The following is an 11,028-nucleotide window of genomic DNA, read 5'->3' as shown; positions in this document are numbered from 1 at the left end:
GATATCTCCATTTGCCGCTGTCAAGCCGTTGGAAAGCGAGGAGAAGGATAAACATTGTTTTGAGCCTATTTTAGCTAATTTTGTAACAACTATTCATCAAAATTTCCATCGCGAATGGAAAATAATAAACTTTGAACACGAGAACAAAATCGGAATGTTGGTGGATTGATCATGTTTACCATTTCCGAACAGCGTCGCGACCAAGGAGAATACATTTTACTAAGGTGGCGCAGATAAACATTGCAAACCACTGGTTGTCTCTTCCATTCTTCTGGTGTTCTTATGGAACTGAAATAGTGACGTCACTATTTTAGTTGCATAAGAACACCAGAAGAGTGGAAGAGACAACCAGTGGTTTGCAATGTTTATCTGCGCCACCTTAGTAAAATGTATTCTCCTTGCGTCGCGACGGCGTGTTTGACAACCGCGCTGAGAGAGGTGGTTGCAAGAAAATTAAACGCTCGTGCGTGTTTACAAGCTGTGCGCCGGGAGTGTGTAGGTGTGTGTTAGTTAGCTTGAAAAATAAAACCGTTTCTATTCGCACCACCTAGCTGTGTACTAGCAGCTTTAGTCCATGGGTATTTTCCACAAAAAAAATTATTTCAGTGTACTATTTCTGAAACATTTCACTGAGTGAACGTGTTTGTCGGCACAAGTGCCGATACCGCTTTTTGGCACATCGAGAGTGACATTCGCTGTCATCGGTCCTCTCTCTGTCCGTCGACTGGCTCGCGATCGTCGTCGCAGTCTTCTTTTTCTGCTTCGATTCTTCGCGTTCGTGTGATTTTTCCACCGAAAAAGCATCATCGCGAAGAGGAAGCTCCTGGATCAGCAGCAGCAGCACCACCATCGAAGATCAACAGCAAGAGTCTAATATCATTTTGCATCGCGTGCGAGGATCAAATTTGTTCTTCTGCAAAGGACGATACATCGAAGGAACTAGTGGTATCTCAGGTAAGTGGATGGCAAACATTGGAAGTGAGTGGAAATTTGGATTAGTCTGATGTTGTGAGCTAGTCTGGTTGGTGTGTGTTGGAAAGAGGGAGTGTTGTGTCGTCGACTGAAAGGTTGTTTGTTTGAAATTTCTTGTGCGATTTGGTGGGGATTTCAATGTTATAATGGTTTCCCTTTCGTTTTTCTTTGTGCAGACAACAAAATGCTGAACGAAGAACAGGAATCATCGCAGTCGAACAGCTCGAACGGTTCCGGAGCGCTTCAACAGCCGTCGAGTGGAGGATTCCAGTTGAAGTCAAGCATCCTGCGACAGCCAGCGACTTTCGGATCGGGAGCTGGCGCTGGAGGAGGATTCGGAGGACTGTTTGGTGCTAGTTCGGCTGGTGGATCTTCCGGACCGATCAACAGCTTCAATCTGAAGCCCAGCGTGTTGAAGCCTTCGCACTTTGGAGGTGGGTTTGGAGGATTCGGAGACAAGAAGGCGGAAGATCAGAATCAAACAAACAACAGCAATAGCTTCGGAGCGAATCCGTTCCTGAAGACGCAGGTTAGCGAAGACGATGGATCGGAGGGGGCGAAGAAGGACGACGATAAATCGGATAAAGAGGAAAATGTGGATCCGCTGGCCAAACTGAACCGAGCGACCCTGCCCAAGTCGAATTTGTTTGCCAATGTGAAAGCAATCACCCAGAACACGGGATTCGTGTTTGGACAAAACGTCCATGAGCGGGTGACCGGTGATAACCTACAGGCCGCTGATTCAAGCACGGTTCCGACGGCCGGTTTATCCTTTTCCAGCACCGTGGCCACAAACAACAGTAACGATTCGTGCTCATCGAGTCAGGGTGCTGCCGGAGGAACCCAAACGAATGCAACTTCCGCAGGCACGTCGGTGTCCGCTGCATCCACTGGAAGCAAACCGGAAGGAGCGGGAGACGAAAGCTTAGAGGAGGCTGCCCGTCGTTACGAGGAGAGCCGGGGTGCTTTGAAGAGAAAGTTCGATGAGGTGGAAACGGTCACAGGGGAGGAAGACGAACGGAATGTAGTGGAAGCAAACTGCAAGCTGTTTGCGTTCGCCAAAAGCAACTGGGAGGAACGGGGTCACGGCACGCTGCGGCTGAACGATAAAGATAGCAAAGAATCCAGGGTTGTGTTCCGACAGGCCGGCAATCTGCGGGTGCTGATCAATACCAAGGTTTGGCTTTATTCGTTTTACAGGAATTGGGGGAGAGATTTACGATTGAGATACCTTGTTTTAGGTTTGGTCCGGTATGACAGCGGAGCAATCCAGCCCGAAAAGCTTGCGCCTGACCGCCATGGACAACAACGGCCAGGTGAAGGTGTTCCTTGTAATGGTGAGTACTTGATAATGTTTTCAAAACGTAATCATTTGTTGGAAAGGTACAGATTGAACGTATATGGCCATATAGCCTTGTTGCCAACACAGTAACTATACTTCAACGCCGATCGTTTAGTAGGTAGAGCACCTCTTTGTCGACTTAGTTCACTATTATTCCCCTTGCGTGTCCGTCCCCTAGCAAGCATCAGTGAAGCATCAAATGTGAAGTTTACGTAACTCACTGGATCAATCCGTTCCTCGCCATCTTAGCAAACTACAGTAGAATCACTTGACATAATCCGGAACCACACGATGAAGGCGACTTGCTCCGCCAAAGCGAGGAAGTAGGAGATAGGTGCGGAAATCTGCGCACGCAGCTCCAGCGAGATGAGGGCCATGAACCCAAAAATAGGACTGTCCGCAATCGACAGCAGCTTGGCAAGATCATCAACTTTGCGTCCAGGAAGTCTAACATTAGTAAGGACCTGAAAACGGCCCTGTTACGACTTCGTAATTCGATAGACGAGGCCAAGCAGGATCACGTGAGATTCGTGAAGACTGCAGCAGCGGCAGAACCTGTGAAAGTAAAGGAAACGAAGGCCTTCGCTTTCGCAGGATATCCAAAAGGTGTGGGGGATGCGACTACTCGCGATAAGCACTCGCAGAAGCGGGTGAGGCAGCCGTCTAGTGAGGAGCTGTCTAGCGGTGCCCGCAAAGCTAGGAGAATACTTACCCCGAAGGTCGGCAGTAATGCCGGTAAGTCGGACCACAGCCAGGTGTCCCGGAATGCTGGGAAGGGTGGGCCTATCTATCAGCGTCCGTCATTTTGCCCTGCGAAAAAAACGACGAAAACCTCCGTCGAAGAGTCTCACGTGAGAAGTGTAAATCAAACAACGAAGCTACTCTATTGAATACCCACTATAAGCCGCTGATCGCACCGTGTATGCTATAGTTGGTTCGACGTAGAGGCAGTCTCAGCATTATACTATTTAGAAGCGATCTTGACTGAACGTTCAAATCGATTTGCTCCAGAATCGCTCCACAATCGATTCGGCCCTGGAGCGTATCAGCTACGGTCAGTGCTCTGGTTACATCTCGTCTCGAACGGAGTAGTTCTAGATCAATCAGCTGACATCGGTTTGCGTAGCTCGGCAGGCGAAACGAGTCCCTCCAGGGTAGTCTGCGGAGTGCAAACCGAAGAAAGCGACGCTGAACGGATTCAATTCTTTCGTCGCCGTTATTGTAAGCAGGACTCCAGACAGCAGCGCAATATTCAAGGGTAGAGCGCACAAGCGAGCAATACAGTGCTTTTAAGCAATAGATGTCGGAGAAATTCTTGGCGATCCTGAAGATGAGTCCAGTATAACACCCACGTCCTTCACGTGAGTCACGCGCTCGGTTGTCGTGCCAAGGAGACTGCAAGACGATTGGCTGCATCTTACGGGAGAACGTTATAACGGAACACTTGGCAGGATTTACTACCATTCTGTTCAGAGAACACCCATTAACGAAGTGATCCAGCTGATTTTGCAAATCAAGGCCCTCGTAGAATGAGCGAATTTTCAGGAATATTTTGAGGTCATCAGCGTAAGAAAGTCGAGGCCCTTTGATGACAGCATGCACATCGTTGAAGTAGATCAAGAAGATCAACGGTCCTAGACGGCTTCCTTGTGGTATTCCGGAAGTTGCGTCAAAGCTATCATCTCCTATCACCACCAGCAAATGTCGGCCGGTGAGATATGAACGGAACCAGTTCAGAAGACGCCAAGTCGGTCGAGCTTCGCAACCGCGATAGTGTGATTCAGCTTGTCGAAAGCGGCTGAAAGGTCGGTATGGGGCACGTTCAGTGTAGTACTAGATTTGTAGTAATGAGCTGAATTTTAGTATGGTGAGAAGGTCAATTCTCCGTTTCAGCAATGAAAGGGTGCATAAAGCGTGGGTATTATGATTCCTTGCCTAATTTGATGCTGTTTGAGCAAAACTTTGGATAACTATGATGTTTATGGTGCAAGAAATGGAGAAAACAACAACACTGTTGCCCAAAATTTTGCTCACAAACATTATCAAATTAGGTAAGGAATCATAATACCCACGCTTTTTGCACCATTTCATTGCAGAAACGGAGAATTGACCTTCTCACCATACTAAAATTCAGTTCATTACTACATATCTAGTACTTCACCGATCTGTCCTACAGATGACGTCTGTCTGAGCTTTGTTACATACGAAGTGAAACACAGAAGATTGGTGGAAGAAGAGCGCCCGGAAGTGAACTCATGTTGATCGTCGCTCAGTAGTTGCTTGCAATGCAGTGGTTCCATTATGACCAGCTCAAAAAGCCTCGGCACGGCACACAAAGACGTAATTCCGCCGTAATTATCGACGTCACGTTTACTTCCTTTTTTGTGTACTGGAAACATGTGTGTGAATTTCCAACACGAAGGGAATGAACCGCTGGATAGTGACAGCTGAAACACAATGGAGAGCGGAACTAACAGACAGTCAATATGTTTCTTAACAAATCTAGAAGGAACACCGTCTGGTCCGAGGTTGTCAGACGATTTAAGCTAAGTGGCGGCCCGGCGGATCATGCCATCATCGATATCGATTACACTCAGTGAGTGGCCGTTTACTGGAACGTTATTGACTACGATGGTAGCCTGATGGCTATCGCTCACCGTCTCGTCGCTAAATACGCTTGCAAATTGTTGGGCAAGAAGCCGATAGATATCGTCAGTGCTAGAGGTGGTTTGACCATTCAACTCCATTGACGATGGCAGTGCAAATTCTTTGCGCTGTTCATTCACGTATTTCCAGAGAGCCTTCGGGTGACTTTTCAGCTTAGTCTCAATACCTCGCTGGTACCGCTGGAAGGATAGCCGGTTAGCCCGTTGAGATTCATGATTGAGCCTCACATAGTGGTTTCTAAGCGGAAGGGTCCGGTGTGTTGAGAATTTCCGCAGAGTTGCTCTCCTAGAAGCACGTAATTCTGGAGCTGAAGCGCGATAAGAAGCGCAAGGGCGCCGCCTACAAAAGTTTGGTGGACGAGGTCCTTGGCGAAGGGGTAGAAGGAAGGGCTCTCACGCAAGAGGCGACTCTGAAGGTGAAAACCCTAGACGATCGTGTAACGTCTAGATGATCGGTGTAACGTGTCCATAAGCATCGATACTTGAGCCCTTAATTCAATTATGAGGTCACCGAAGTGGAAGAGCTCGTCACGGCACTGCGGTAACAGTGCGAGGTGCAGGTGGTCGCCGCAGCCGTTGGCTACGGAAGGGGCCGGCAGGAACACAGGTAGTTTTGGTTCAGCTACCTTTGGCGGACGTAAAAAAAAGTCCGTTGAAGTAGGGAGGATTAAGGTAGGCTGGTGCGTATGTCATGTCATCTGACGTTCCACGAGCCACCGGAGGTTTGTTTCAGGTGTCTGGAACCAGGGACTGCAAAGGTCCTAACAGGAGCAAACTATGTAGGAGATGCAACGCAGAAGGCACAAGGATGCACGAGTCCACCCAACCTGAACCACTGTGACGTGGCTCAGCAAATGCCTTGCCAGGCGGTTTCTGAGTGGGGGACGGATATCGTCATCATAGTGGACCCATGCCCATACCATACTGAGTACCCGCCGCCAACGGCAATTGGGTCGCGGATGGAGTCCAGGAGTTGGTGTCTACTACCTATGAGGGCTTCGTGGTCGCTAAAGTAAACGGGGTCTTCTGAAGCTGTTATGCGCTTCCGCGGTGGCCGATCAAGCAGTTCACGCAGATGCTGGACCGTGCTAACAGGGCCAAGCCAGTGGTATTAGCGGGTGCCTTTAATGCCTGGACAGTGGAACGGGGAAGCCGTTTCACGAACCAGCGGGATCAGATCCTGCTAGAGACACTGGCCATCCTAGATGTCGACTTGGCTAACGTCGGTACCAAGAGTACCTATAGTCGAAACGGAGCGGAGTCAATTATTGACGTGACCTTTTGTAGTCCTGGCCTAACAAGTAGTTCGAACTGGAGAGTAGATGATGGCTACACTCACAGCGACCACCTGGCGGTTCGCTACAGTATCGACTACAACAACAGCAGACAGCGGATAGAAGAAGAGGCGGCTAGACCAAGGCCATGCCCTCGCAGGTGGAAGACATCATACTTCGACGAAGGGGTATTTAGGGAGACGCTCCGCCGTGAGCGAAATTTAATCGGTTTAGACGGCGATGAGCTGGTAGCGGTGCTCTCACGTGCTTGTGATGCGACCATGCCTAGGCGAGTCCACCCTAGAAATGGAAGGTCACCGACTTACTGGTGGATCGACGCGATTGCGGACCTGCGCCGCGCCTGCCTATACGGGCTTGGCGGCGGATGCAGCGAGCACGATCTAAGGAAGAGCGAAACGAACGGTGCGTGGTGTTCACAGCTGCAAAAGCCGCGATGAAGACCAAGATAACCCCACGTCTCTACTAGACAGAAATGTCTTGCCATTTTGCTGCCACAAAGAGAAAACGTAACAGAAATGACCAACAGCGCTGCTTTCCATGCAAACAGTGAGAGATCGGTTCTGTCATGACACATCTGTCCAACAAAATGGCAAGACATTTTTGTCTAGTGGAGACGTCGGATTAGGGCAAGCCAAGGGGCAAGCAAAAAAACCTGCTATGAAGGTCTTTGTCAGAGTACCAACGCAAATCCGTAAGGTGATGCCTACAAGATCGTGTTGGTCAAGACGAGAGGTGTCATGGCTCCTACAGAGCAATCTTCAAAGATGTTGGAGGGGATCATCGAGGATATTTTTCCGCACAGTGATCCTAGTCCTTGGCTACCTTTCATAGGACAGCCGGGGACTGGGGCTGGCGATGAGGAAAGGGTCACCGATGTGGAACTTGCGAAGGCAGCAAAGTTCCTTACCGAAGGTAAGACCCCAGGTCCGGACGGAATTCGGATATCTTTGCTTTAAAGTAGCTATTGTAGAGGCTCCGAGATGTTCAGGTCTGCTATGCAGAAATGCCTGTACGAGGGAGTTTTCTCAGATGCATGGAAGAGGCATAGCCTGGTTCTATTGCCAAAGGCGGGGAAACCACCCAGAAACCCGTCGACATATAGACCAACATGCTTGATCGACACGGCGGGGAAGGTGCTTGAAAAGCTCATCCTCAACAGAATGTTGAGGCAAACCTAGGGTGTAAATCAAGGTGTAAATGATCTCTCGAGTAGATAGTACGGCTTCGGGAAGGGGAGGTTGACCGTAGACACTATCCTGTCGGTTAGGAAAATCGCCGAGGAAGCACTCGAGCGTAAGAGATGGAGATTTGCTACTGTGCAGTAGTGACTCTGGATGTAAGGAACGCATCCAATAGTGCCTGTAGGGCGGCTATTGCCGATGCTCTCTTGTGTCTTGGGATACCCGAGTACCTGTGTACATGTACAAGATTCTCGATTACTTGCAGAATCGAGTCGATCGATGTGCTTTCACATAAGCTCAGGAGTCTCGCAAGGTTCCATCCTGGGTCCGGTGTTTTGGAATGTCATGTACGACGAGGTGTTGAGGTTAGAGTTCCCGGTGGGAGTGGAGATTGTCGGCTTTTCTGATGACATTACACTCGAAGTCTACGGTGAGACGATCGAAGAAAGTGGAGTTGACTATCACCCACTTGATCGGGGTTCTGGAGGCGTGGATGAATTCCAGGAAACTGGAGTTGGCTCACCACAAAACTGAGGTTAGGGTTGTGAACAACCCGAAGTCGAAGCAACAAGCGGTGATCAGTGTAGGCGATTCACGTCGAAGCGTTCTGTCAAACACTTGGGCTTGATGATCGACAATAAGCTAACCTTCGGTAGCCACGTTGATTATGGCTGTAATAGAGCTTCCACAGCTATTGCGGCACTGTCCCGGATGATGTCCAATAGCTCTGCGGTATACGCCAGTAAGCGCAAGCTTCTGGCTTGTGTCGCTACGTCCATACTAAGGTATGGCGGCCCGGCGTGGGACACAGTTGTGCTCATTCTGCGAATGGAGTGACGTGAGAAAAGTCGGAGTCGTATATCGAGATGAGGAATCCACTCTCGAATGAAGTGACTCGCCGTGTAAATCAAATGGAGAGTCACCTCATTCGAGTCGAGATTTCTCACCTCGATATACGACTCCGACTTTTCTCACGTCACTCCATTCGCAGAATGAGCACAAGTACTAAGTACCGAAAGTACCACTGTAGGGTAAGCTAGAAAATACTTACAGGTTGTTACTGAGGGTAGAAAGTTGGGTTAACAGACACCATGGGAAAGTAACATCCCACCTGACTCAGATCGTTTCAGGCCATGGTTGCTTCCGACAGTATCTACACCGTTTCGGGCATGCGGGTTCTCCCGAATGCCCTGTTTGTGCTGGTTTAGAGGAAACGGTGGAACACGATTTTTTTCGCACAATGCGTGAGCGCATGCTTGCCACATGCGGGGAGGACACAACTCCGGACAATCTTGTCCAGAGGATGTGTAGGGATGAGTTTGGCTGGAATGCCGTTTCAACGGCTATCATCCACATCGTCTTGGAGCTACAGAGGAGGTGGTGCGTAGACTCGGAGAATGGCTAGTTCTTGCGGTACAAGAGGTTGTCCAGGGATTCGGAGTCGGGTTCGTACGTCATGCCGGTGACCAGCGGTCTAAATTGACCCTTACAACGATTAAGTGGCCGCGGAGAGGAAGTTCTGATAGCGTTGTTATCGTGGCGACGGTCTATTGGGTTGGATCCGAGCCCGCGGTTGGAAAGGGGTGCCCGGTAAAGGCCGGGGCAGGTGGAGATCGTACTGTCAGCAACCTTCTGGTGCAGCTGATAGGGCCTGAAGGTTAGTGATACCCTTGTCTTTAGCAGGTCTGATCTGGTTGCACGTAGGCATCAGTTCTTGATGTCTGCAAAACAGTTGGGCGCGGGCGTGGGGTTGTCTCTGTCCGCCTTCTGAGGACAAAGGGAGTGGTGAGGTTCACTCGGGAAACTGGCTAAGCGCCAGCATGCTACCGTGATGGACTCTCCAAAGCGAGTCATCGATGTTCGTTGCTGCAGGCTACGCAGCTAACCTTTAGGGTGCTATGTGCACTAGCCCCTCTCTGAAGCAGTGCCTTCTTGGTGGTTCCGGAGAGACGAAGGATTTGGTGACCTTAGGAATGTTGTTGTTGAGTGGGTCGAGGAGAGAGTAGTCTTGGCTTTTACTTTTGTTGTAGAAGACAACCTTAACCCCCCTAATACCCGGACCTTCCTGTTCGGGTGTCTGTTTTGAGCAGATTTTTCCCCTATGGTTTAGAAGGAAAAAAGAGGGGTCGATGTTAGAGCACTACAATACGTCCTGACGTCGATAATGTCGGAAAAGTGCCATCCATTAATAAGATAGTGATTGAGTTAACGATAAGGGAGACTGTGTTTGAAAAAGGTGCTATGTATGGCCATGTTTTTGGAGGCAGTCGATGAATCGTAGGACCATAGTACACTGTTGAGCCAAGAATCCTTCCATGGCACTCCTAGAGAACAGACGCTCAGGTTTGCAGAAACACGTGGAATATGTTTACTACCAACATTATTATGCTATCCAGTTCTTCTGAATCTCTCAATATCGCTTCTATTTCCAGACCCGCCCGGAAGTGATTGGCAAACTGCACAAAGAGCTTTCCAAGCGTATCCAAGTGGCCAAGGAGAATGCCCCCGCGGAAGAGAACTCTCTGCTGCAGGACGACGAAGCCGGCAAAGAGAACAACAATGACAATGCTGCCACCACCACCACCAATACCATCACCACTAGACCGACACCTAGCGATTGTGAAGACGACTCGGCGGCAGTGTCGGACAATGCGAGCAAGGAAACCGCCGATACGGAAGAACCTTGCGCGAAAAAACGGTTCAGTTCGTCGTCTTAAGCAACTTCACTAATTCATCAAGCTATCTATTTTATCTATCTTTACCTACCAACCAGCACACACACAAAAGATGAAGAGACGGCGGCATCCGTGCGGGGGGATGTTCCAAGAGATCAGCACTATCCAATTTGCTTAGATTTCCGCTCAAACACACTTACAAAACGGTTATTCAATTGCATATACTCTTGAGAGTGAAAATTCCTTCCCCAGAATCGACAAAGTGTACGATCTGGGGCACAAACTGTTTGTGCGTGCATAATGCACGCCTTAACCAAGGAGATCGATTAGTGGGGGAACCCATCGGAAAAGAATCTGAGATAGAGTTGGAAACGGCGAAATGTAATCCGTTAATAAGAAGCAATTTCGATCTACTGCTGCATCGATCGGAGTGAGAATTGAGACTTCAAAATACATTTTCAATTAATGAGCTACGAAGCGATGGGTTTCAGGTCAGTGCTCATCTTCGTCGTTATTGTCGTTTGGAAAGATTGATTCTGCTACCAACTCAGTAGAGGTAACTTTAGTAGGTTCATGTTTGTGTAAAGGAAAATATGTAACGATCAAATGCAGTGAAATACAACAGGTAGAATTGTGGAATGAAAATAAACTTAAACTTACGGCGTGTTGCGTTGTTTATGCCGAAACTCTGCATTATAATTATGTAGTAGATTAGGAAGCTAGGCGGCGATTCTGATAAACTCTAGGGCGAAGCTTTCCGTTAACTTCGGTCCACTATCCGGACATCGTCCGTCAACTGAGTGATGTTGAGGCGGCCATCTCCCAAGCATGAGAACATCATGTACCGGCAGCTCAGCAGGTAAGCAATACCCTAACTATTGATAGACTCATCAAAGA

General features: G+C 48.9%; 1 protein-coding gene across 1 annotated transcript; it reads left to right on the top strand.

The window, feature by feature from the left end:
* The first annotated feature begins 705 nt into the window (after window positions 1–705).
* On the top strand, window positions 706–10,790 carry LOC109399052 (ran-binding protein 3). The gene is made up of 4 exons (XM_019671483.3): window positions 706–954; window positions 1,149–2,149; window positions 2,214–2,309; window positions 9,889–10,790. Exons 2-4 carry the CDS (start codon window positions 1,157–1,159, stop codon window positions 10,171–10,173), a joined length of 1,374 nt encoding a protein of 457 aa, XP_019527028.3. The 5' UTR covers window positions 706–954; window positions 1,149–1,156; the 3' UTR covers window positions 10,174–10,790.
* The last annotated feature ends 238 nt before the right edge of the window (window positions 10,791–11,028 follow it).

Source organism: Aedes albopictus, chromosome 1 (assembly GCF_035046485.1).
Source record: "Aedes albopictus strain Foshan chromosome 1, AalbF5, whole genome shotgun sequence".
Lineage (NCBI taxonomy): Eukaryota > Metazoa > Arthropoda > Insecta > Diptera > Culicidae > Aedes > Aedes albopictus.
The sequence above is the reverse complement of the archived record's forward strand: the minus strand, read 5'-3'. Positions and strand labels throughout refer to the sequence as shown.